The sequence below is a fragment of the Globicephala melas genome, chromosome 10 (genome assembly GCF_963455315.2).
Source record: "Globicephala melas chromosome 10, mGloMel1.2, whole genome shotgun sequence".
NCBI classification, from domain to species: Eukaryota; Metazoa; Chordata; class Mammalia; order Artiodactyla; family Delphinidae; genus Globicephala; species Globicephala melas.
The window spans coordinates 79,357,105-79,383,373 of record NC_083323.1 but is presented as its reverse complement, the minus strand read 5'-3'; the positions used below and the strand labels follow the sequence as shown (position 1 = coordinate 79,383,373).

The 26,269-nt window shown below is 34.4% G+C and overlaps 1 protein-coding gene across 8 annotated transcripts in view; it reads left to right on the top strand.

The window, feature by feature from the left end:
• The window catches only part of CCDC91 (coiled-coil domain containing 91), a 409,698-nt gene that overhangs the window by 168,941 nt on the left and 214,488 nt on the right, over positions 1 to 26,269 (top strand). For all 8 annotated transcript variants that reach the window (XM_070046418.1, XM_060305802.2, XM_060305805.2 and 5 more), the window contains exon 7: positions 18,767 to 18,844. In XM_070046418.1, the coding sequence (XP_069902519.1) occupies positions 18,767 to 18,844 (78 nt within the window). The remainder of the gene's footprint in view (positions 1 to 18,766; positions 18,845 to 26,269) is intronic.

Sequence of the window (26,269 nt, the reverse complement as noted above, 5' to 3'; positions counted from 1 at the left end):
CAGCAACAGTAAATATTTGTGTATAATCTGCCATTTGTTTTAAAGATCTGCTGTTGTTACTATGATGATGATGACGATGATTGAGATCTGTATTAAATTGCCAATATTCTATTTAAGAGAGATAACCCATTAGATAAATAATAGTTATTATTTTAAACAATTAGGTAAGAAGAAATCCAAAAAAGGCTGTGTTGTGGCATCATTAAGAGAAATATCTTATTGTGTCAATATACTGAGTCTCCTGGGACAAAGAATAGTGAGGCACTTGAGGTTTGTTGGTGAGTGAAGGAAGAAATTCTTTCAAAGAGGGACATTAAAAGTACTGTAACAGATTCTTAGTGCTTATATGACATATTGTGACAAACAAGGTGCGTTAAAATAGCAGAAATTTGTTCTCTCGAAGTTCAAAAGTCTGAAATTAACACTCCCTCTGAAGGTTCTAGCGGAGAGTCTTGCCTTTCCTCTTCCAAATTTTTATGGCCACTGATATTCCTTGCTTCTGGCAGCAAAACTCCATTTTGTTCTTTTGTCAAATGACCTTTTCCCTGAAACCAATCAGTACTCAATGGTGAAGAGGTGAAAGCTTTTCCTTTAAGATCAGGAACAAGGATGCCCACTCTAACCACTTTTATTCGACATAGTACTGGAAGTCCTAGCCAGAGAAATAGGCAAGAAAAAGAAATAAAAGCCACGCAAATTAGAAAGGAAGTAGTAAAGCTGACAGTATTTGCAGATGGCAGGATATAATATATAGAAAACTCTAAAGACTCCACCAAAAAACTGTTAGGACTGATAAATGAATTCAGTAGTTATAGGATACAAAATCAATATACAAAAATCTGTTGAACTTTTATACACTAATAAAAATTATCAGGAAGAGAAATTAAGAAAATAATCTCGTTTACAATTGAATCAAAAAGAATAAAATACCTAGGAGTAAATTTAACCAAAGAGGTGAAAGGACTTTACACTGAAAACTATAAGAAATTAATGAAAGAAACTGAAGAAGACACAAATAAATCGAAAAATATTCTGTGCTCATGGATTAGAACAATTAATATTGTTAAAATGTCCATACTACCCAAAGCAATCTACAGATTCAGTGCAATCCTTATCAAAATTCCAATGGCATTTTTTCACAGAAATAGAAAAAACTATTCTGAAATTTCTATGGAACTACAAAAGACCCTGAAGAGCTAAAGCAATCTTAAGAAAGAAGAACAAAGCTGGAGGCATCTGACCCCCTGATTTCAAATTCTATTACAAAGCTGTAGTGTCAAAACTGTATGTTACTGGCATAAAAACAGACACATAGATCAGTAGCACAGCATAGAGAATCTAGAACCCACACATATATGACCAGTTAATTTATGATGAGGGAGTCAAGAATATACCATGGAGAATGGATTGTCTCTTCAATAAATCGTGTTGGGAAAACTGGACAGCCACGTGCAAAAGAGTGAAACTGTACCACTCTCTTACACCGTACACAAAAATTAACTGAAAATGTATTAAAGACTGAAACTATAAAACTCCTAGAAGAGAGCATAGGCGGTAAGCTCCTTGGCATTGGGATTGGTGATGATTTTTAGGATCTGACACCAAAAATAAAGGCAAGAAAAGCAAAAATACACAAGTGGGACTATATAAAATTTAAAAGCTTCTGCACAGTAAAGGAAATCATTAACAAGATGAAAAGGCAACCTACTGAATGGGAGAAAATATTTGTAAATCGTATACTTATTAAGGGGTTAAGATCCAAAATGTATAATATACTTATGCAACTCAATAACAAAAAAAAAAAGAAAAGAAAAAAGAAAATTAAAAAAATAGGTAGAAACGTGAATAGCTATTTTCCCAAAAAAGACTTAATAATGGCCAACAGGTATGTGGAAAGATGCTCAGCATAAATTATCAGGGAAATGCAAATTAAAACCACAGTGAGATACCACCTCACACCTGTTGGCATGGCTATTATCAAAAAGACAAGAAATAACAAGTGTTTCTGAGGATGCAGAGAAAAGGGAACCCTTATGCACTGTTGGTGGGAATGTAAGTTGGTGCAGCCACTGTGGAAAACAATATGGAGGTTCCTCAAAAAATTAAGAATAGAACTACCATTATGATACAGCAATTCCACTTCTGGGTGTTTATCTGAAGAAAATACAAATACTAACTGAAAAAGATATGTGTACCCCGTGTTCACTGCAGCATTATTTAGAATAGCCAAGATATGGAAACAACCTATGTGTCCATCAACAGATGAATGGATAAAGAAGATTGGTATATATATGTAAGGGAATATTATTTAGCCATCAAAAGAAGGAGGTCTTACCATGTGTGACAACATGAATGGACCTTGAGGACATTCTGCTAAGCGAAATAAGTCAGACAGAAAGACAAATACTGTATCATCTCACTTATGTGTGGAATTTTAAAAAGAAAACCAAACCAAGCTTATAGATAGAACAGATTGGTTGTTGCCAGAGGCAGTGGGTGGGAAGTGGGCAAAATGGGTGAAGGGGGTCAAAAGGCACAAAATTTCAGCTATGAAATAAGTGAGTCCTGGGGATATAACGTAAAGCATAATAACTATAGGTAAAAATACTGTGTTGCATATTTAAAAGTTCCTAAGAGAATAGATCTCAAAAATTCTCATTACAAGAGAAAAAGTTTGTGACTATGTGTGGTGGCCGATGTTAACTAGACCTATTCTTGTGATCATTTTGCAATGTGTACTAATATTGAATCACTATTTTGTACACCTGAAATTAATATAATGTTATATATCAATTATACCTCAAAAAAAAAAAAAGAGGAAACCAATTATTGGATTTAGGGCCCACTGTAAATCCAAGATGATCTCATTTCACAGTCCTTACCTTGATTACAACTACAAAGACTATTTTCTAAATGAAGTTACATTGATAGGTACCAGAAATTAGGAACATGGATATATCTTTTTAAGGACACAATTCAACCCATTAGAGTTTGCCCCCTAGACCTCCCCAAATTCCTGCCCTTCCAAAGTGCAAAATACATTCACCCCATTCCAGCATCCCCAGAAATTTCGGGTCATTTCATCATCAGCTCTAAGTCCAAAATCTCATCTAAATATCATTAGCTAGAAAATCCCAAGTGTTATCATCTAAATTATATAAACCAGATGTGGCTGAGACTGGATGTGATCTATCCTGGGGCAGAATTCTTCTTCATTGGTACATTTGTCAAACTATAAAACAAGTCATCAACTTCCTAGAATACAGTGGCTGAGCAGGTGTGGGATAGGCATTCCTATTTCAAAAGGGAGAAACTGGAAGTAAAAAAGGGGTCAGCAGATCTAAGCAAGTTTGAAAAACAGAAGGGCAAGGTCTGTGATGTTTTAAGCCCTGAGAATAATTCTCTGTGGCTTGATGCTCCACCCTGTGGACCCAAAGCTCCAGCTTAGTGAGCCTCTGGAACTGTGGCTTTGGCTTGGTCAGTATCTGGGCCCATGACTGCAGCTCATTTGCCCACTGTGCTCATGGCTGTGGCTTGTTCACCCTCTACACTCATGGCTTTGTCACCTTCTGTGTCTGACTCTGCAGGCCTCTGCACCCATGGCTTGAGCTTCTGCATCTGGGCCCATGGCCCTAGCCTCTGTACCTATGGCCCTGCCCTCAGGGTCATCCTCCTTTTTCTTAAAGGTAATGCATGTTTGCAGCCACATAGCACTATCAGCCTGTTTCCTCCTTGTAGAATCCCAGAAATCCAATAGTCTTCTTTCATTTCCTTCCATTTCTGTCTCTTTCAGTCCATCCAGGCTTGCTGGTATAACATTCTTAAAAGCCTTGTGGATCTCCTGTGTAAGTTGAGAGGATTCATGCCATTAGACAGGTGTATTCTCCATAGAGCCTTTCTGTATAATCCCATTTCTTTTCTGTGGCTTCTGCTGGGATAATTGATTGGATCCATGAGTGACATACCTAATCTTTTGAGCAAAAACTTGTCTAGTCACCACCTTTCAGAGCAAATTCACAAAAGTGAGTTTTCTAATTCTAGCATCCGTTGCAATCTGATAGACCAAGAACCTCCCAAATCTTCAAGTCCTGGTACCTTTTTGCTTAATGTATCCTTTCTCAGTTTTTCTCTCTTCCTCTTGCATTTTACCATGAGCAGCAAGGAGAAACAAGGCCACACCTTCAATACTTTGTTTAGAAGACTGTCACTAAACGTGGAATTTCATCATATTCTCTGGGATGATAGCTTTCTCTACTATGCTCTTCACTTCCTTTGAGCCCTTACTAGAATCACCTTCAGTGTCCATATTTCTAGCAACCATCTCTTCAAAACAGTCTAGGCTTTTTCTGTCTTGCACCTCAAAATTCTTCCTCTATCCAGTTCCCAAGCCACTTTCACATTTTTAGGTATTTGTTACAGTATCACCCCTGTTCTCAGCACTGAAATCTGTATTAGTTTCCTAAAGCTGCTATTACAGAGTTCCACAAACTCGATAGCTTAAAACAGCAGAAATTTATTCTCTCACAGTTATCGAAGTCAGAAATCTAAAATCAACATGTCGGCAGGCCTGTGCTTCCTCCAAAAGGTTCTAAGGGGAGAATCTTTCCTTGCCACTTTCTGCTTCTGCTGACATCTGATGTTCTTTATCTTGAAGCAGCTGAAGTCCATTTCTTCCTCCATCTTCATATGACCTTCATCCTTGTATCTCTGTGTCTCAAATCTCACTCTCCTTTCTTATAAGGAAACAAATCTTAAGGCTTGGGGCCCACTCTTCATCCAAGCTAATCTTATCTTGGGATACCAAAGACCCTATTTCCAAATAAAACTACATTCACAGATACCAGAGCTCAGGATGTGAATGAACATAGCTTTTTTTGGGGGGGGGGTGGTGGTGTCACAATTCAACCCACTACAAGCACCAAAGATGAATCTCAGTGTCTTTTAAAATGTGAAGGCAAATCATAATACTGTGGACAGAAACACTCAAAATATGAAGACAAATGACCAAAACATTAAAAAGTGATTTTTATTAAGCCATTTTTCTTTTCTCAATCAAAATGTTAAGTATTTTGAGAAACAGTGTTGTTAGAAAGTCCCTTTCTGTTACCAGAATTAAAATATAGCCAAACTTTGGAGAGTAGGCTTAAGATGGGAAAAGTCATAAGAAATTAGAAGAATTTTGAAGAGGTTCACATCCTTATTGAATGGGATGATGTTTGTAGATATATACATAAGGCATAAGTCTTTCCCATTAACTGTTGCAAACTGTCTGCTCTTCCCTCTTTTCCCCCCTCCTCCCTATCCCTCCTTCCTTCCTCCCTCCCTCTTTTCCTTCATCTTTTTTTTTTTCCCTCCCCTTCTCCTTTCCATTCCTTTCTTTTGTCCTCTGTTTGGCTTGAGTTAGTTTTGAGCATCTGCTTCTCAAGGCACTTTGTCTTTGAAGACTTTAACAATGTCGAAGATAAATAGTAATTTCTTTTAAATCTGGCGCAGAGTGGAGTTCCTGCCTTTCCTCTTAGAGCAAATAATAAGGTGACATTGAAGTAGCAGTGGGAGTAGAGCCAATCCAATCAACAAATTAGCCAGGAATTTAGCCAAAGTTATGCAAGAGACTGTATTCTCAGACTTTGCAGGATTTGGCCTTTATTCTTTAACAGATTGTAGTTGGTAGAGGAGATGTTGTGCTAATGGAGAAATGATAATGACAACAATAATGACACTGTTATAAACATATCATCTTCTCTTATGAATTTCACTTGAGTAGTTGTTTCCATCTTTAGAACAAGAAATTAGCTGTGGCCTGCTTATTCATGTCTCATTTGCTAACTACTAATTCTTTCTTAAAAGTTTGGTTTAGACATGGACATGACATTGCCATATCTGGGTTTTGTAAGCATATAGAAAATCAATTACTTCTGTGCTGGTGTGAACACATTGTGGGGTTCTTTGCATACCTTCATCATTGTATCTGTTAGAAAACTTCCAGAAGTTTGTTTTGTTATCTTGTTTTTGATTGAGAGGAGGCCACAAAGCTGATGGTTCTAGATCTGTGTGCTGATGAAATCCATGCAGTGTTAAGGTGGCCATTAACGGGATAGGGCCAGAGATGAAAATTAATCCTTTGAAAGATTTTGGAAATCTTACGCTAAAGGGACACACATATTAAGGGTGTCTGTTTCAGTACTGGGTACAGTTTATTATGACACTAATGCTTTATTTCCATATGTAATATTACTTTATACTTTATGGCACTAATGCTTTATTTCCATATGTAATATTACTTTATACTTTTAGGCTGATTCTTTCATGCTTGTGTTATATTTTTTTCCTATTTTATATTTGGCTAAATATTTGAATTAGTCTGTGAAACTAACTTGGTAAGATTTTGAAGAATTCTGTCATGTGTTGTTACTGATTGTATAGGGAAACTAAGAAATGAGATAGAGTGAGGAGGTAAAGATTAAACATTTTTTCAGTGGGAAAGACTTATGCTGTGTCATGCCAGTAAAACGTGCTTTCTTTTAGAAACCAGCTAAGCTTGTTGCAGCTGTCAAATGTGGGGTGAGTGAGAGATGGAGAGGTCGTGTTTTGCTGTTTTTGTTCTGTTTTGATAAAGTAGGTGCCTATGGGATAATCTCATCTACTTTGTGCTTCTCTGACATTTACAATTAGGCCATGTTGGTATGTTGGATTCTTCAGATTTTGGTGGGAGGATTTTATACCATTTCTCAGTCAGAACCTTTCAGTGCATTGGTTAGATGTTATCCCACTACCTGTATTTTGATTTCTTGCCCTGCACATTTCCTTTTGGAATATTTGGAGATGTTTATGGCTGCCTTATCCAGTATAGCTGATTAGTTATTTTGTAAGGGATATAATCTTGTGGCTTCAGAGAAAGTGGTAATGAAGCGTGTATTAGGAAACCTTTCTCAATCAAACTATATTAGCTAATTATGTTCTGCTAATTATGTTCCATCTAATTATAGACTTGCTCTTGGCCAAAGAATTTGGAAGGTGAAAAGCAACTGCTTTCTAATGGGTGGAATAGAATGGTTGATTGGACTTTGGAGTTCCCTTTCTCCTTCTGTCCCTCCCTCCGTCCATTCTTTCCTTCCTACCTTCCTTCCTTCTCTCTTTTGGTAAAGTACTGTAGTAAGTCATTCCAAATACATCAGCCAGATGTTCACTTTTACCATCTTTGTTGGAGAGGATTCTGCTGCTATGCATGGATTAACTTATTAGAGGTGATTAGTATGGGTTCTACTTGATTTCACAATGACCAACGATAATATAATGTGAATTACAAAATGTTTTTCCCATAAGCTTGGGCTTAAAATTTTTTTTTTGTATGAATTGTGATTCAAATATCTGAATTGAGTTTTGTCATCAATATAGCAATGAAATTTTAAAGTTATTTTTAAAACATTGCTAATTTCTCATTTTCCCATGAAGCATCTATATTTGTTAATTATGTGATTCCTATTGACATACGTATTTATTCAAAGATAATTTTTTAACACCAATCATGTGCAGGCATATTAAAACTATGAGACCTATGTATATTTAATAACTTCGGCAAGAGGTTGGTATTGGAGTGATTGTGGGTAGTAGAGAATTGATTAGAATGTGCTTCTGATGATGTTTGAAAAGCACCTTACACATTTTTGTCAGACCAGAATTTCTGGTTGACAGTAATGAATTGGTGAATGACTATTTCAAGTTTTACCAAAAGTGACCCGTTTATGTCTTGTTTTCATCAGGAGTGACTTATGACACGTTAGTTATTTTTATATAGAAAACAAACGTGTTGAGGAGCAGTTTGGAATATACTAAAATAGTTCAGTCTTTGTCATGATATTTTTCAATAAACATTGGGCTGGCTATCAGAAGATGTGATTTAGGCTTCACCCTGCCCTTATTGATAACTCAGTGATCTTGAACAAACTTAACCTCTCTAGGCCTCAGTCTCCTCATTTGTAAAATGAATACATTGGAATAGCTTACCTTTAAAGTCTCTTCTTGTTTAAAAGTCTGTAGTTTTATTTAAGGTGAGAGCATTTTTCTGAATCTTCCCTTTGTAGTGATAGTTTTGGGTTTGACATTTTGAAAGAAAGCTATCATTGTGGTCAAATTTGGTTTTGACTACTTTGAAGAGAAGTTGTAAGTTTTTGGCTCTATATTCTTGAAATAAGAATTTCAGGCCATGTATGACTATTTGGTTATTCCTGTGTTTTTCTTTTGGTAACTGGGCAGCCTGGACTGTTACAGTGTGGTTGTATGATTAACATCAGTAACTTTGAAGTAAGCAAAGTGGGTTGATTGATCTAATTTTAGCATACAATATCATAGAATAGCATTAAGAAATTTGGAAGTGTATTTTAGAAATGATTTAATCCAACTCCCTCATTTATTAGAAACGTGCCCAAAGATGTTAATTAATTAATTAATTAATGTGTTTATTAATTTAAATTCTGGGCTTATATCAGAAAAAGAGCATTGATCATAATCTCATTCATTCATTCAACAAACAGATATGTGAACCTATTAAGTAGCCTCCTTTTTGGAGACCAAGTTTTAAATACATTTTTAACATTCTTATTATGATGTTAAATAACTCTCTCCGATGAAATGAAACACTCTTCTCACTTCCCAAATGTATTTGGCCTTCAAATCCTTTCCATTCAATCTCTTTTTTATTCAGTTCTTATTTACTGAACAGACAATATATACAAGGCACCATTTGAGATATGTGTATTGAATGGCAAGTGAAATTTCACCTTCCCAAATTGAACTTAATGTTAGACTTTGAAATCTGCCTAGTATCTGTCTTTTCCTAACCTTCTCAAGTGCCATAGTGCTAGAGTGCCATCAGTATCTTCCCCAATATATAAGGGAGACTGGCAATGAAGAATAAGTACAAAACAATAAGTAGTGATAGGAGCAGTGATTAAAAATAAAGCATGACTAGTGGGCAGTGATGAGTGTGCACTGTTTTATACACAGTGGGTCAGGGAACATCCTCTGGTACACTGGTTTTTGAGTAGTATCCAAAGGAAATGAGTGTGGGATATCTGGGGTGAAGAGTGTATCAAGCATTGCGAATAACAAGCTCAATAGCCTTATGGTAAGAATGTGCTTATAACGACTTGAGGAAGGCCAATGACAACAGATAGAGAGACTTAGGTAGAGAGGGGTATAGCTTTGGGCTATGGGAGGGATTATAGAGTTTATTTGCAGTAATGTGGAAGCTACTTAGGAATGTTGATCAGAAGTGTGATATTTCATTATTTAACAGATATTTATTGAGCATCCACACTGTGCCTGCTACTATTTTAGGTGCTGTGGATATTGTGGTGAACGATTCCTGCCATCATAAAACTTACATTCTTTGTGATTGCCCTACAGTTTTAAAGGACTGTTTTGGCTGCAGTATTGGAGGAAGGGCAGACTCAAAGAGGCAAAGATGTTGGGAAATGATTGTGGTGTGGACTAGAGAAGTAGCAGTGGCAGTGTTGACCAGTGCTCAGACTTTAGATCATGAGATGGAGATATTAGGTTTAAATAAGTAAAATAAATGAACCGATATTTGCAAAGGGTTTAGAACAGTGCCTGGCACACAGTCGTATTATTTCAGATTCTGTTAAAGAAATAAATATAACGGTCAAGCCAGTAGGACTTCTGAGGTATTGCATGTGGATTGTGAGGGAAAAAAGGAGAGAAATTAAAAACGATTTTAGGATTTTTTGTCTGAGCAACTGGAAGTTTGGTGGAGGAAAATAAAAGGTTTGACATTGGACATGTTAACTTTGAGATTTCTTATAGATATATGTGTAAAGACCTTAATAGGCAGCTAGATAAATAAATCTGAGGGTCAGCCATGGCAGGGTTGGATATATAATTTGAGTTGTACGTTGATAATACTTAAGGTTAATTAGAAGTTGAACAGTTAAAGAAGAGATCTCATCCTCGGGGAACTCCTACATTTCGAGATTGGGGCAATGAAAAGGAGCCAACAGGACAGACTGAGAAGGAGAAGAACCAAGTAAAGAAAATATTTCAAGAACGAAAAGGGGTGGATTTGGCATGGTGATTGGCAGCAGCAGAGGCATAGTTTTTGAATCTTTCAGATTGTCTTACAAAATTAGACTAAGATAAAGGAAAAAAAATCCATAAATACCATCTTCAAAAAGAAAAAAAGAGATGACAGTTGTGTTTATATGAATTCTGGAGCACAAGCTGGTAGAGCTGAACTATTGATAGCAACAAGATGTGCATGTCTATCACATCTGTGCTTGAGTGATGGAAGGGAACATAAATGGGATTTAGGGTGGTCCTGAGGGCCTAGAGACCCAAATATTGACACCCCAAGAGAAACAGTTCCCAATCAGAGTAGGGGAGTTAGAAGACAGATCTGAGGACAACAGCTAAAACTGGCTGAGTGCTCTGAGCCCTCATTTCTTTTGGAAATACCGAGAAAGTACCCTTCTTAAAGTACAGAGGTGCATGGTAAGGGGAATGGTAGGGAGTAGTACAGACACTGAAGGAAGGAGAATGTTCAGATACTGGTAAGGGAGGGGTTCAGAAGAAGCAGATATCAGAAAGTACTGGAGAAGTGGCTACCCTGGAAAAATTTTTAATAACCTTATAATAGCAATAGAAGAGGGAGCCCTAGAATCGTGAAGCTGGGAGAGTTCTTCAGGCTAACCTCAACTCCTTATTCAGGAATACCTACAGGTGAACTGGTACGTGGATACGAGAAAAGGATTGTTGTGGAACTGAGTACAACGATGGAAGCATTTGAAGAATAGCATAAATCAGAAGTAGAATGGTTTAGAAATGAGAAAAGAAGAATTAAATAAGAAGATATAGCTGATAGACAAAAAAAAAATTAGACATAAAAGAAAAAATTCTAAAATGAAGACGAAGCTTGAAAGAAAAGAAGAGTAAATGTAATACTACAGAAAGAAGAAAATAATAAAGCATGGCAAAAAGAAAAATGAAAACTATCATATAAATGAAGAAAGAATTTGAGAGAAAGGAATAATTATAGAAAACAAGCAAACCCAATCCAATATGGGTATAACTGGAGTCCCTGAAGAGGAAAACTAAAGAGGTGAAACAGAGCTATATGAAAAATGTAATTCACCCACCTTACAGGAAATAAAAGAAGGCCTATCTTGAAAGTGCACATGTGTACCTGGGAAAATAGACCCCAGTCAATTATGAGATACAATCTAGTGACTTTAAAGAAAGTATCCTTCAAAAGAACACCTTGGAAGTCTGTAACTACAATGACTCTGCTTTTTGGTTTGCTCAGGATCATTCTTATCCTAGTGCAGTTATCCTAGTTATCCTAGTGCAGTTATTAATAGAAACCCTTTTATTCTCAAAAGTGACTCTGGAAGAGAAATTGTATTATCAATCTAAATATAAAATAAAGAAAATTAGATCCATGGCAGACTTCTAAAAAAACACTTCATGCAAAAAAATAATGTAACATAATTAAGATATTCAGAGAAAGAAAATGTGAATCAGGATTTATATACAGCTAACTGATTTTCAATTTTAAAAGCTGCAAGTGGTTCATGGCATTCAAAAAGAGAATGTTATTCTCTTGGTTGTTTATGAGGAATATTTCACCCCACTGAATTCCAAGAAGTAAAATTATAAAACCAGCATTCTCTGATCAGAATGAAACAAAATTAGAAATGAATAACAAAATCAAAGAAAAACACCTTTCAGCTTAGAAATTAAATTGATACAAACATGCTATTTCTTTCTTGCACCAGTGTGTTTTTTTGTATTAGGATAAAATTTGCATAATATAAAATTCACCATTTAAAATATTTTAAAGTGTAGAGTTTAGTGTTTTTTAGTATAGTCACAATGTTGTTGTATTGTCACTAGTATCTAGTGCCAGATAGTGTCATCACCTCAAGAAGAAGCCCTGCATGCATTAATCAGTTCTTCCCTAGTTCCCTCTCCCCCAGCACCTGGCAATTGCTAATGTACTTGCTGTCTCTAGATTTACCTATTTTGGACATTTCATATAAAATGAAATCATGCAATATGTGGCCATTTGTGTCTAGCTACTTCCACTTAGCATAATGGTTTCAAGGTTCTTCCATGTTAAAGCATGTATCGTTTCATTCCTTTTATGGGTGAATAATATTCCCTTGTATGGATAATACTTCATTTTGTTTATTTATTAGCTGATGAACATTTACATTGTTTTTACTTTTTTTGCTATTATTAATAATGCTGATAGAACATTTGTGTCCAAGGTTTTGTGTGAATGTATATTTTCAGTGCCGTTAGGTATATAACTAGGAGTGAAATTTCTGGGACATTTGGTAATTCTATGTTTAATTGTTTTGAGGAACTGCAAAAATGTTTTTCACTGTGGAAACACCATTTTACATTTCAACCAGCAAGGTGTGAGGGTCTCAGTTTCTCCACCTCCTTGCCAACACTTATTTTCTGTCTATTTAGTTACAGCCATGCTAGTGGATGCCAGTGGTTTTGACTTGAATTTCATAATGGCTAATGATGTTGAACGTTTGTATCTTTGGAGAAATAGCAACTCAAGTTCTTTGCCTATTTTTAAAATTTGGTTGTCTTTTTGTTGCTGAGTTATGAGAGTTGTATACATTCTGGATACCAGACCTTTCTTAGATATATTATTTACACATATTTAGTGGGCTGCTTTTTTGCTTCCTTGATACTGTCCTTAGATGCACAAAGTTTGAAATTTATGTATTTTTAAAATTGTTCACTTGTGCTTATAGTGTCATATTTTTAGAAACTGTTGCCTAATCCAAGGTTACAAAGGTATGCACCTATTTTTCCTACAAGAATTTAATAGTTTTAGCTTTTATATTGAGGAATTTGATTTATTTTGAATTAATATTTATACATATGTGAAGTGGGGTTCCAGATTTATCCTTTTGCATGTGTGTCTAGTTATCCCACCATCATTTGCTGATAAGGTTATTCTCTTGCTATTGAATTGACTTGTTTACTTTTGTCAAAAATCAATTGGTTATAGATGTATGGGCTTATTTTGGGAGTCTCATTTTTATTTTCTACTGGACCCTCTGTACTTATGCCAGCACCACACTGTTTTGGTTACTTCAGCTTTGTGCTAAGTTTTGAAATTGGGAAGTATAAGTCCACCAACTTTGCTCTTCTTTTTCAAGATTATTTTAACTACTCATAATCCCTTGCAGTTCTATATGAATTTTAGGATGAGCTTGTCTGATTCTGCAAAATAAAGTCACTGGTATATTTGAATCTACAGATAAATTTTGGGATTAATGACTAAGTCTTCCAATCCAGGAACACAGGATGTCTTTACATGTTTTAAGACTCTACAATGTTTTGTCGTTTGTAGTGTAAAAAGTTTTATACATCTTTGGTAAAAAAATATTTCTAAGTATTTTATCATTTTTCATACTATTGTAAATGAAATTGTTTTCTTTATTTCATATTTAGTTTGTTCATTGCAAGTATATAGAAATACAACTGATTTTTGTCTTGACCTTGTTTCTTATAACTTTGTTTAACTTATTAGATTTAATAGTGTTTTGTTTATTAGATCTAATAATTTTTTACAGTTTCCCATGTGTAAAATCATGTCTTCTGAAAATAAGGATAGTTTTACTTCTTCATTTCTGATATAATAATTTCCAAGGATGCCTTTTATTTTTATTTTTCTTGCCTAATGCCCTTGCTAGAATTTCAGTATAATGTTTACTAGAGGTGGCAAGAGTGTACAGCCTTGTCTTGTTCCTGATGTTAGGGGAAAGTTTTTAGTCTGACAATATTATGATGTTAGCTGTGGGTTTTTCACCAATGCCCTTTATCAGGTTGAGGATACTGTATTTTATTCCTGGTTTGTTGAGTACTTTTATAGTGAAAATATGCTTGATCTTGTCACTCTTTTTCTGCATACTGAGATGATCATGTGGGGTTTTATTTCCTTCATTGTTTAAATGTGGTGTATTAAATGGGTTGCTTTTTGTATGTTGGACCACCTTTGCATTCCTGAGATAAATTATACTTGATCCTAGGTGTAGTCTTTTTAATATGCTGTTGGATTCTGCTTGCTGCTATTTTTTTGAGGAACTTTTCATCCATATTCATAAAACACATCGCTTTGTCTTTTTGTGTGTTGTCTTTGTGTGGCTTTGGATTAGTGTAATACTGGCCTCATAGAATGAGTTAGAACATATTTCCTCATCTGTTTTGGGGAAAAATATGAAAAATATTGATGTTAATCCTTTTAATAAACATTTGTTAGAATTCACCACTGAAGTCATCTGAAAGAAGGGATTTTCTTTGTGCGAAGTTTTTTGATTACTGATTTGTTCTCGTTATAAGTCTGTTTGGTTTTCTGTTTCTTCTTGAGTCAATTTTGGTAGTTTACATATTTCTAGGAATTTGTCCATTACAACCTTGTTATCTAATTTATTGGCATACAGTTATTCATAATATTTTCATATGCTCCTTTTTGTTTCTTTAAATTCAGTAGTAAGTCCTTTCCTTCATTCCTGATTTTAATAATTTGAGTCATCTTTTTTTTTTTTCTTGGTCAATCAAGATTTGTCAATATTGTTGACTTTTTTTAAAGAACCAACTTTGGTCCAGTTGATTTTCTCTATTTTTTTCTATTCTTTTATTTATTTTCTTTCTAATCTTTTTATTTCCTTCATTATGCTTGCTTTGGGTTTAGTTTGCTCTTCTTTTTCTAGTTCTTTAAGGTGAAAGGTTAGGTTATTGATTTGAAATTCTTCTTTTTTATATATAGATTTTTAATTTTCCTTGTGATTTCTTCTTTGACTCATTGGTTATTTAGGAATGTGTTAATTTCTACACATTTGTGAATTTTCTCAAGTTTCCCACTATTAATTATTTCAAATTTCATTCCCTTGTGGTCAAAGAGCATACTTTGACTTCAGTATTTAAAAATTTATTAAGACTTGTTTTGTGGCCTACCATATAGTCTATCCTGGAGATTGTTCCATTTCCACTTGAGAATAATGTGTATTCTGTTGTTGTTGGGTAGAGTATTCTATAGTTTTTTGTTTCTTCTAGTTTGTTTATGTGTTATTTAGCCTTCTGTGGTTTCGCTGATCTTTGGTCTAGGGGTTTTGTTCATTATTGAAAAGTAGCAGTAGCAAATGTGATTCTAGTAGCAGCAGGAATAATATCTTATTTTTGTCTTCATTAACAAAATCCTTTTGTACTCATTATCACTTTCAAGTTACTGTATACAGGTTAGTCAATCTTCTGTATTACTAGGCTGAAGATAACTATTATATTTTCATCATCTTTTTGTCCCCAGAGGCTAGCAGAGTCAGGCACATAGTTATTGTTTAAATTAAATATAATGCTTACAAAGAAAATTTGGTATAAACTAATGGCATCTGGGAAAATTTTAGGTGATCAGTAACTGTAAATTTCATGGTACTCTCAGAGTCTACATTTTCTATCTTGAATGATGAATATCACTGAGCATCTCTACATTATGTAAAAATTTCTTATGAAGTACACATTGAATATAATTTCAAATTTTAGTTCTGATATCTAAAATGATTATAGAAATCCATTATGTCAATAATGAGAATTTCAGCGTAATCCAACAAACATTTGTGAACAGCTGCTGTGTTCTAAGGCACTATGCAAAGCACTGGATTGCTGTTCCTTCTATGTGAGAAGATACAGCCATTGACTAAGTGTTTATTTGCAATTATAATAAAATATAATGTCATAGAACATTTTGATCATTTATAAAATGTCTATTAGAAAAAACCTTTTATATGAATTGCTTAATATAATGTACTCTATGTGTGCCTTAAATGGCACACTAACACTTTTTAATGGTTCATTATTCAGAACATAGTTGTTGAATGATCAAACTTTATAATTGAAATGGTGCATATTCATCTTCAATTTCTAATTACTGAGGTAAAAATAGATTATATTCTCAGTTTCACTTAGTGGATCTAGGTTAATTTGCTTTGCTTTAGACTGATTAACTCTAGAAAGCTTTCTTGACCTTTTTGGTTCTCAGTTTCAATTCTGAACTGATTAGTTGGTAATAGGGATTGTCAAGAGAGAGAAAAAAAGTAAATTAATATTTAATTAGTTAAGTCTGAAAAATGCTGGTTTTAGTAAAGTTCAACAAATTTCTTTACTTGTGGGTTTGTAGGAGGTCTAATATTTTAATATATATTGTTAATTTCCACAATTTGTTTGACCATGTAACCTGTTTTATATGACTTTGTCATAAATCATTGGTCTTAAGGTATAATATATGCATCCCAAGAACTGCCTAAGATGTTCCACTATGATGTGAAAAGAAAGTGTCAGAAAAATGTTTCTATTTACTTTTTTTTAATCTTAAAAACTAAGAAAAACAAAAACTATGTTAACATTCAGCATAGAAATTGATGCTTTTGCCCTCCTAGGTCATTTTATGAGACAGTCACATACCATTAGTGAGATAACCTGACCTGAATGGGAGTTCCAACGTGATGAGTTGGTAGTGCTGCCTACATGTGTTTGCTTTTTAGTATAATAGAACGTATGAGCTTGCTTTACCAGGTAATTGGATTTAGCTGCTTTGTTATTTAGTTTTTACTGAAACAACTCTGACAGAAATGGGAAAATGACTTTAAAAAGATTGCTGCCGTGAGCCATAGATTGATAATCATACCAACAAAAATCAGTGTTTATAATAAGTGCCCTTGTTGGTCCTTTATGTTTAGGCTGTTTTGGGAAAGAATGACTTAGCTACAGAAAGATACATAAAGTGATATACTGGAAATGGCAATTAGAATTTGATAATGAAATAGAACTTGTGAATAAGTAAGGCATAGTAAATGAGGGGAGCTTATAAATGAGAAAGGGGTGGCAGTAAATGAACAGGAACTGTTGGTGTTATCTTTTCCCTAAATATAGTTCATTTTCTCTCTAAGTCCACTGGGGTGATGGTGCAGTCATTCAGGGTCCCAGGCTGATAGAGGCCCTGCTGCCGTTCACAGCACGTGACTTTAATTGTCATCTTAGGCATTGACATCAGCAAGCAAATAGGGGGAAAAAGGGAATGTGTGGAGGATTGTGTTGGAGGTTTTGTGGTTCAAGCTTGAAATGGTGTACATCACTTCTACCTACCTGACATTCCTAAAATAAATCCCGCTTGGTTGAGATGTATTATCTTATTTATGTATTGCTAGATTCCATCTGCTAATATTTTATGTGGAATTTTAACTTCTGTTTTCATAAAAGAGATTGGTTCATAATTTTATCTTTACAGATTTTGGTATAAGGGAATATGCTGTCTTAATAAAATATGTAGGGAAGTATTCCTTCTTTTTTTATTCTCTGGAAGATTTTGTGTAAGGTTTCTGTTACTTGTTTCTTAAATGTTTATTAAAATCAACCTGTTAAATCATCTGGGCTTATGGTTTCCTTGGTCGGAAGTTTTATTTTGTTTGGTTTTTAAATTAATACAGGTTCATTTTTTTTTTAAACACATATAGGACTCTTCAGAGTTTTTATTTCATCTTCTTTCAGTTTTGTTAAGTTGTGTTTTTTCATAGGAGTTTTTTCATTTCATCTAAAATTTCATATTTATTGCTCTAATATTTAATAATATCTTACTACTTATTAGAAATATCTGTAGGTTTTGTAATACCCTGAATTCATGCATAATGTTAGAAATTTTTGTTTTCTATTTTTCTTCATCACTCTATTGTTGCCATCTTGCTACATTTAATTTTTTTCTTCTTTCTTTGGATTATTTGTTAATAGTTCTTCTGTTACATGTATATTTGATCTTTTTACTCTGTCCCATGTCTTTTTAAAGTTTTTTTTTGTATTTTCCATCACTTATTTCTCTTTCTGCTGTAGTTTCTTTTTTTTCCCCCACTGTCTTTTGGTTCTCTCATCCTGCTTTCTGCTGTTTCACCTACTATTTACCTCATCTATTGTGTTGTTAATAATACATTTTTTTCTCACTGTAGAATTTCTGTTTTACAAATCCCGGTTCTCTGAAGAAAATCTCTATCCTATCTGTTTTCTCCATTTCTTCTCTATTTTCTTGAATGTATTATTCATACATATTTTAAACTCTTCGATAAGTAATTTCTGAATCACACATGGGTCTGTTTCTTTTGTCTTTTCTGTTTTCTGTTTCTTTGGTCTCATCTGTTACCATCTCTGATAATTTTGCATTGAAAGCTGTACATTGTGTTTGAAAAATTGGAAAGCCTCTGTGTAGGATGTTAACATTCTCCAAAGAGAGGTAAGCCTCTGCTTTCCTAGGAAGGTAGAATGGGGGGTTGATTACCTTAATCCAGTGGTTCTCAAACTTTATTATGTATTAAACTATTGGCATGTATATGTTACTAGAGAAGTAATGAAAAAAAAAAAAGGTTCTGGCTTGTTGAAATAACACAGGACCTCCTGTCTCTAGATCCAGGTCCAGAATTGCCAAATGCCCCAAGGGATAACACCATTGCCATGTGTTACCTTACCTCGCAGCATGGTTTTCCTTTCTCAGTTATTGTTTCCCTTTAATTTCTCATTGCCACAGCCCTCCAGAGTGCTTTTAAACAGAACTTTTTTTTTTAATAGTTTTTCTGTTTGTTTGCAGCTGTGTGCCACAAGCTACTCAATCACTTATAGATACAAAAGTCAATGGTGTGTTGTTATTTTGTCAAAAGAACAAATCATGGCTTAGTTTCTTGCTTTCTTTCAGGAAAAACATAAACAAGAATTGGAAGACATGAGGAAAGCTGGTCATGAAGCCCTCAGCATTATTGTGGATGAATATAAGGTAGCGGTTTGAGAGTCTGTTTTCTTTATTCTTTTAAACTTTGGCAAACTTTAGTAAAAAAAAATTACACACATAGACATATGCTACACAAATTATAGAATTATAGTGTAGTCTTATTTCGGTATAGCATTCCTTTCAACTGATTAATAAGTGTTCACTGAAAGCATACTTAGTAGATTACAAAGGTAATGCTAGATGTTGCTCTGCATTTGAGAACTTACAGAATATTTGAGAACACAGGATTGAAGTTTGAAAACAAAATACTGTAGAATTAATTGCTAGATTATTAGCTTCTTTGGTCTTTACTCTGGTTCCACCTTTTATAGAAAAAAAAAGTGTGATATAAATCTGAAAATTATTGTCATAGCTTTTTTTCTTAAATTAAATAGATTTGGGTACATTTAAGTAATAATAAAAATTATAATAAATGTCAGTATCAGTGATATATGCAGTATTATTCTGGATAAGCTAAGCCTGCATAAGCTTAATCGTTTAAATTGAGAGTTTAATAACAAAATTTTTCCCCCCCTAAATTTCACGTTAGATCATTTTTTTCCATCAAGTAATTAAGGAATACATTCTTGTTGAAATCAAATTCAAAAAATTCTCCCCAGAAGTAACCAGTGAGAATGGTGTGATGTGCATCCTTCTAGAGGTTTTTCTTTATATTTACACACACACACACACACACACACACACACACACACACACACACACACACGTATACTCATGCTGTAAAATTTTGATTTCCTTTTAGAAAAATGTTGTTCTACTCAATCTGTTGTTTTGTTTCTTGCTATATTTACTTGTCAGTATATATTTTCATGTCAGTATATATAAACTTATCCTATTTTTGTCATTGTTCTATAGTATTCCACAGTGTGTATATATATATATATGTATATATATACATACATGTATATATACACATATACAAACATATATATGCATATACATACACATATTATACATATATGTGTATATACAAACACACACACCCCATAATTGGTTTAACTATACCTGTATAAATAGGCATTTAGTTTATTTTTTTATTGTTAATTATTACAATAAATGTTTAAAAAATCCTTCTACCATATGTGGAATATAGACAATTTTATTGATTCAGCTTCATTCCTAGACATGATAGAAGGTGATTTCATTTTAATTAGCTGATAATTTAATGTCAAAAAGCTTCCTGTAACAAGTCATTTGGATAAAAGTAGAAAAAGAAGTAGATCAAGAATTTAAGTGAAAAGCACTTTTTTTAAAATTCCAAGGTATTAAAATAATTGGTAGATATGTCTTGGGACACGAAAGGTCATTTTTATAACCACACTAATATAGAAACTTGTGCCATTGTTGAGAAGATTATTAAAAAATGGCTGGTTTTTACAGCTGTGATTTTTGGCTCTTTTTTCATAATGTGAATTTTTAGTTCTACTAATACAAACCAGCTTTACAGTTGTTGAGTTGGGGAAAAGTATAGGAACTATTTTGGACCATCTTCTTCTTTTCCTAAGGCTAAGGGTTGGAAGAATTAAAATACTGGAATTTACATAATTCTCCTGGCATATTAAGTGATATATTCTTGGATGAATTTATATTTTACTCATTTATTTTTATGAATTCTAAGTTAAATGTTTTTTAGTTTTTAATTGGGGTATAGTTGTTTTACAGTGTTGTGTTAGTTTCTACTGTATAGCAAAGTGGAGTTCCCTGTGCTATACAGCAGGCCCTCATTAGCCATCCACTTTATACATATTAGTGCATATATGTCAATCCCAATCTCCCAATTCATCCCACGCCCCCTCTTCCTCTCCTTGGTGTCCATACGTTTGTTCTCTACATCTGTGTCTCATTTCTGCCTTGCAAACCAATTCATCTGAACCATTTTTCTGGAGTCCACAAATATGCATTAATATGCGATGTTTGTTTTTCTGTTTCTGACTTACTTCACTCTGACAGTGTCTAAATGTTTTGAAAGTACTTATATTGTTGTGTTTTTCTGAAAAGCACAGCATTTGATATTTAAATTTTTTTTTGGCTCTAACTCCACATATTTCCTTTGCTGAAAATTTGTTTATTGTGTATTACTTTGAACACTAGCAATGAATGAGTTTAAAAGCGTATGTAACAACTTTGCAAATATATTTTGCAAATTATATTTTGAAGAAACTTAGTTGAGAGCTACTCATTTCACCTCTTCTTTGTCTCATATTATTATGTGACACTCAGTTAGAAAGAGAATTTAAAGATTTCAGGCATTAAGTATTACAATTTGCTTTAAAGGATTAGGTATCAAATCACGTATCCTACAAAGTTAAATTTAATTTATCATATTATACTTGTAGTCAGTTAATATGCAAACTATATAAATTCTCTTATAGTAGGGAACTTTGGTGTAAATACTTTTCATATAGCTTTCCATATTATTGATTTATTCTGAGCTTCACATTTTGCACAAAGATATTACAGTACTCCTAAGAGGAATACATCTGATACATAAATTATTATGTAAAATATTACAACCAAGGTGTCTTAGAAACATTCTGACAATCAACTTGATAGTAATATGGAAAAAATAGAGTAACTTAGATAGGAAAAATAAGCAATGTTTTCTTGGTAGGTTAGAGATCTTTATAATGTAAATGTTGATTTGTACCCCATTATGGAACAAGAAAAGAAACAATTTCTTTTCCATTCTAAATTCATGCGTGAGAAGTTCATGTGCTAATTGTTTTATTTTGCTTCTCTTTTTTCTGAATATCTTTAAAGATATGTTTTTTAAAGCATATAAACATTTTGATGGATGTTTCATTAATCATTAGGTAACTCAAAAACAAAACAGGGCTTCCCTGGTGGTGCAGTTGTTGAGAGTCCGCCTGCAGATGCAGGGGACACGGGTTCGTGCCCTGGTCCGGGAGGATCCCACATGCCAGGGAGCAGCTGGGCCCGTGAGCCATGGCTGCTGAGCCTGCGCGTCCGGAGCCTGTGCTCCGCAGCGGGAGAGGCCACAGCAGTGAGAGGCCCGCGTACCGGAAAAACAAAACAAAACAAGACAAAACAAAAAACCAAAATACAACTTCTCATTACTATTGCTAATAGAAGCTTTATGAACATCTTTTGCATTTATTCATTCCTTAATTCAAGAAATATTATTAACTTCTTTATGTCAAGGACTATCATAGATACAGCACTGAACAAAATAAAATTCTTGGTCCAATGGAATATATATTCTATATCCATTAACGTATACATACCAAACATAGGAAGTAAGAAATCTAAAACCACAGCTTTCCTCAATCTTTTGGAAGAAAGATGCTCCACACCCTTGCCTCTCCTACCCATACAGGCATTTACTCAAATATGCAGCTGGATCTGGCACCTTCCTAACACCGTTCCTGGTTGCTAGGGAATCTTAACATTCTTCTGATTGTCCTGTACTAGATGTAATCAATCACTTTTTCCCCCTACAAGCTGAATTGAGACATTGTTGATGAGTTTGAAAAAATATTTCATTAGAAAAGATAGTGAAAAATGCCAAATAAATAAGATAAAATTTATTTACTTAGTAAATAGAGAAAAAAATGTAAAATGAAATTGGTTTTATTTTTTTAGCATCTTTATTGGAGTATAATTGCTTTACAATGGTGTGTTAGTTTCTGCTTTATAATAAAGTGAATCAGTTATACATATACATATGTTCCCATATCTCTTCCCCCTTGCGTCTCCCTCCCTCCCACCTTCCCTATCCCACCCTTCTAGGTGGTAACAAAGCACCGAGCTGATCTCCCTGTGCTATGCGGCTGCTTCCCACTAGCAATCTATTTTACGCTTGGTATTTTATATATGTCCATGCCACTCTCTCACTTTGTCACTGCTAACCCTTCCCCCTTCCGATATCCTGAAGTCCATGCTCTAGAAGGTCTGTGTCTTTATTCCCATCTTACCCCTAGGTACTTCATGACCTTTTTTTTTGTTGTTGTTTTTAGATTCCATATATATGTGTTAGCATACGGTATTTGTTTTTCTCTTTCTGACTTACTTCACTCTGTATGACAGACTCTAGGTCCATCCACCTCACTACAAATAACTCAATTACGTTTCTTTTTATGGCTAATATTCCATTGTATATATGTGCCACATCTTCTTTATCCATTCATCTGTTGATGGAGACTTAGGTAGCTTCCATGTCCTGGCTATTGTAAATAGAGCTGCAATGAACATTTTGGTACATGACTCTTTTTGAATTATGGTTTTCTCAGGGTACATGCCCAGTAGTGGGATTGCTGGGTCATATAGTAGTTCTGTTTTTAGTTTTTTAAGGAACCTCCACACTGTTCTCCATAGTGGCTGTATCAATTTACATTCCCACCAGCCGTGCAAGAGTCTTCCCTTTTGTCCACAACCTCTCCAGCATTTATTGTTTGTAGAGTTTTTGATGATGGCCATTCTGACCAGTGTGAGATGATATCTCATTGTAGTTTTGATTTGCATTTCTCTAATGATTAATGATGTTGAGCATTCTTTCATGTGTTTGTTGGCAATCTGTATATCTTCTTTGGAGAAATGTCTATTTAGGTCTTCTGCCTATTTCTGAATTGGGTTGTTTTTTTGATATTGAGCTGCATGAATTGCTTGTATGTTTTCCAGATTAATCCTTTGTCAGTTGCTTTGTTTGCAACTATTTTCTCCCATTCTGAGGGTTGTCTTTTCGTCTTATTTATGGTTTTCTTTGCTGTGCAAAAGCTTTTAAGTTTCATTAGGTCCCATTTGTTTATTTTTGTTTTTATTTCCATTTCTCTAGGAGGTGGGTCAAAAAGGATCTTGCTGTGATTTATGTCATAGAGTGTTCTGCCTATGTTTTCCTCTAAGAGGTTGATAGTGTCTGGCCTTACATTTAGGTCTTTAATCCATTTAGAGTTTATTTTTATGTATGGTGTTAGGGAGTGTTCTAATTTCATTCTTTTACATGTACCTGTGCAGTTTTCCCAGCACCACTTATTGAAGAGGCGGTCCTTTCTCCACTGTACATTCATGCCTCCTTAATCAAAAAAAGGTGACCATATGTGCGTGCGTTTATCTCTGGGCTTTGTATCCTGTTCCATTGATATATATTTCTGTTTTTGTGCCAGTACCATACTGCCTTGATTACTGTAGCTTTGTAGTATAGTCTGAAGTCAGGGAGCCTGATTCCTCCAGCTCCATATTTCGTTCTCAAGAGTGCTTTGCCTATTCGGGGTCTTTTGTGTTTCCATACAAATTGTGAACTTTTTTGTTGTAGTTCGGTGAAAAATGCCAGTGGTAGTTTGATAGGGATTGCATTGAATCTGTAGATTGCTTTGGGTAGTAGAGTCATTTTCACAATGTTGATTCTTCCAATCCAAGAACATGCTATATCTCTCCATCTATTTGTATCATCTTTAATTTCTTTCATCAGTGTCTTATAATTTTGTGCCTACAGGTCTTTTGTCTCCTTAGGTAGGTTTATTCCTGGATATTTTATTCTTTTTGTTGCAGTAGTAAATGGGATTGTTTTCTTAATTTCACTTTCAGATTTTTCATCATTAGTGTATAGGAATTCCAGAGATTTCTGTGCATTAATTTTGTATCCTGCTACTTTACCAAATTCATTGATTAGCTCTAGTAGTTTTCTGGTAGCATCTTTAGGATTCTCTGTGTATAGTATCATGTCATCTGCAAACAGTGACAACTTTACTTCTTTTCCGATTTGGATTCCTTTTATTTCTTTTTCTTCTCTGATTGCTGTGGCTAAAACTTCCAAAACTATGTTGAATAATACTGGTAAGAGTGGGCAACCTTGTCTTGTCCCTGATCTTAGTGGAAATGGTTTCATTTTTTCAACTTTGAGGATGATGTTGGCTGTGGGTTTGTCATATATGGCCTTTATTATGTTGAGGAAAGTTCCATCTATGCCTACTTTCTACAGGGTTTTTATCATAAATGGGTGTTGAATTTTGTCAAAAGCTTTCTCTGCATCTATTGAGATCATCATATGGCTTTTCTTCTTCAATTTGTTAATGTGGTGTATCACACTGATTGATTTGCATATGTTGAAGAATCCTTGCATTCCAGGGATAAACCCCACTTGATCATGGTGTATGATCCTTTTAATGTGCTGTTGGATTCTGTTTGCTAGTATTTTGTTGAGGATTTTTGCATCTATGTTCCTCAGTGATATTGGCCTATAGTTTTCTTTCTTTGTGACATTTTTGTCTGGTTTTGGTATCCGGGTGATGGTGGCCTCATAGAATGAGTTTGGGAGTGTTCCTCCCTCTGCTATATTTTGGAAGAGTTTGAGAAGGATAGCTGTTAGCTCTTATCTAAATGTTTGATAGAATTCGCCTTTGAAGCCATCTGGTCCTGGGCTTTTGTTTGTTGGAAGATTTTTAATCACAGTTTCAATTTCAGTGCTTGTGATTGGTCTGTTCATATTTTCTATTTCTTCCTGGTTCAGTCTCCGCAGGTTGTGCATTTCTAAGAATTTGTCGATTTCTTCCAGGTTGTCCGTTTTATTAGCATACAGTTGCTTGTAGTAATCTCTCGTGATCCTTTGTATTTCTGCAGTGTCAGTTGTAACTTCTCCGTTTTCATTTCTAATTCTGTTGATTTGAGTCTTCTCCCTTTTTTTTTTTTGATGAGTCTGGCTAATGGTTTTTGAATTTTGTTTATCTTCTCAAAGAACCAGCTTTTAGTGTCATTGATCTTTGCTATCATTTCCTTCATTTCTTTTTCATTTATTTCTGATCTGATCTGTATGATTTATTTCCTTCTGCTAACTTTGGGGTTTTTTTTTGTTCTTCTTTCTCTAATTGCTTTAGATGCAAGGTTAGGTTGTTTATTTGAGATGTTTCCTGTTTCTTAAGGTAGGATTGTATTGCTATAAACTTCTCTCTGAGAACTGCTTTTGCTGCATCCCATAGGTTTTGGGTCATCATGTTTTCATTGTCATTTGTTTCTAGGTGTTTTTTGATTTCCTCTTTGATTTCTTCAGTGATCACTTCGTTATTAAGTATTGTTTAGCCTCCACGTGTTTCTATTTTTTACAGATCTCTTCCTGTAATTGACATCTAGTCTCATAGCGTTGTGGTCGGAAAAGATATTTGATACGATTTCAGTTTAATTAAAATTACCAAGGCTAGATTTGTGACCCAAGATATGATCTGTCCTCGAGAATGTTCCATGAGCACTTGAGAAAAATGTGTATTCTGTTGTTTTTGGATGGAATGTCCTATAAATATCAATTAAGTCCATCTTGTTTAATGTATCCTTTAAAGCTTGTGTTTCCTTATTTATTTTTATTTGGATGATGTGTCCATTGGTGAAAGTGGGGTTTGAAGTCCTCTACTGTGATTGTGTTAATGTTGATTTCTGCTTTTATGGCTTTTAGTATTTGCCTTATGT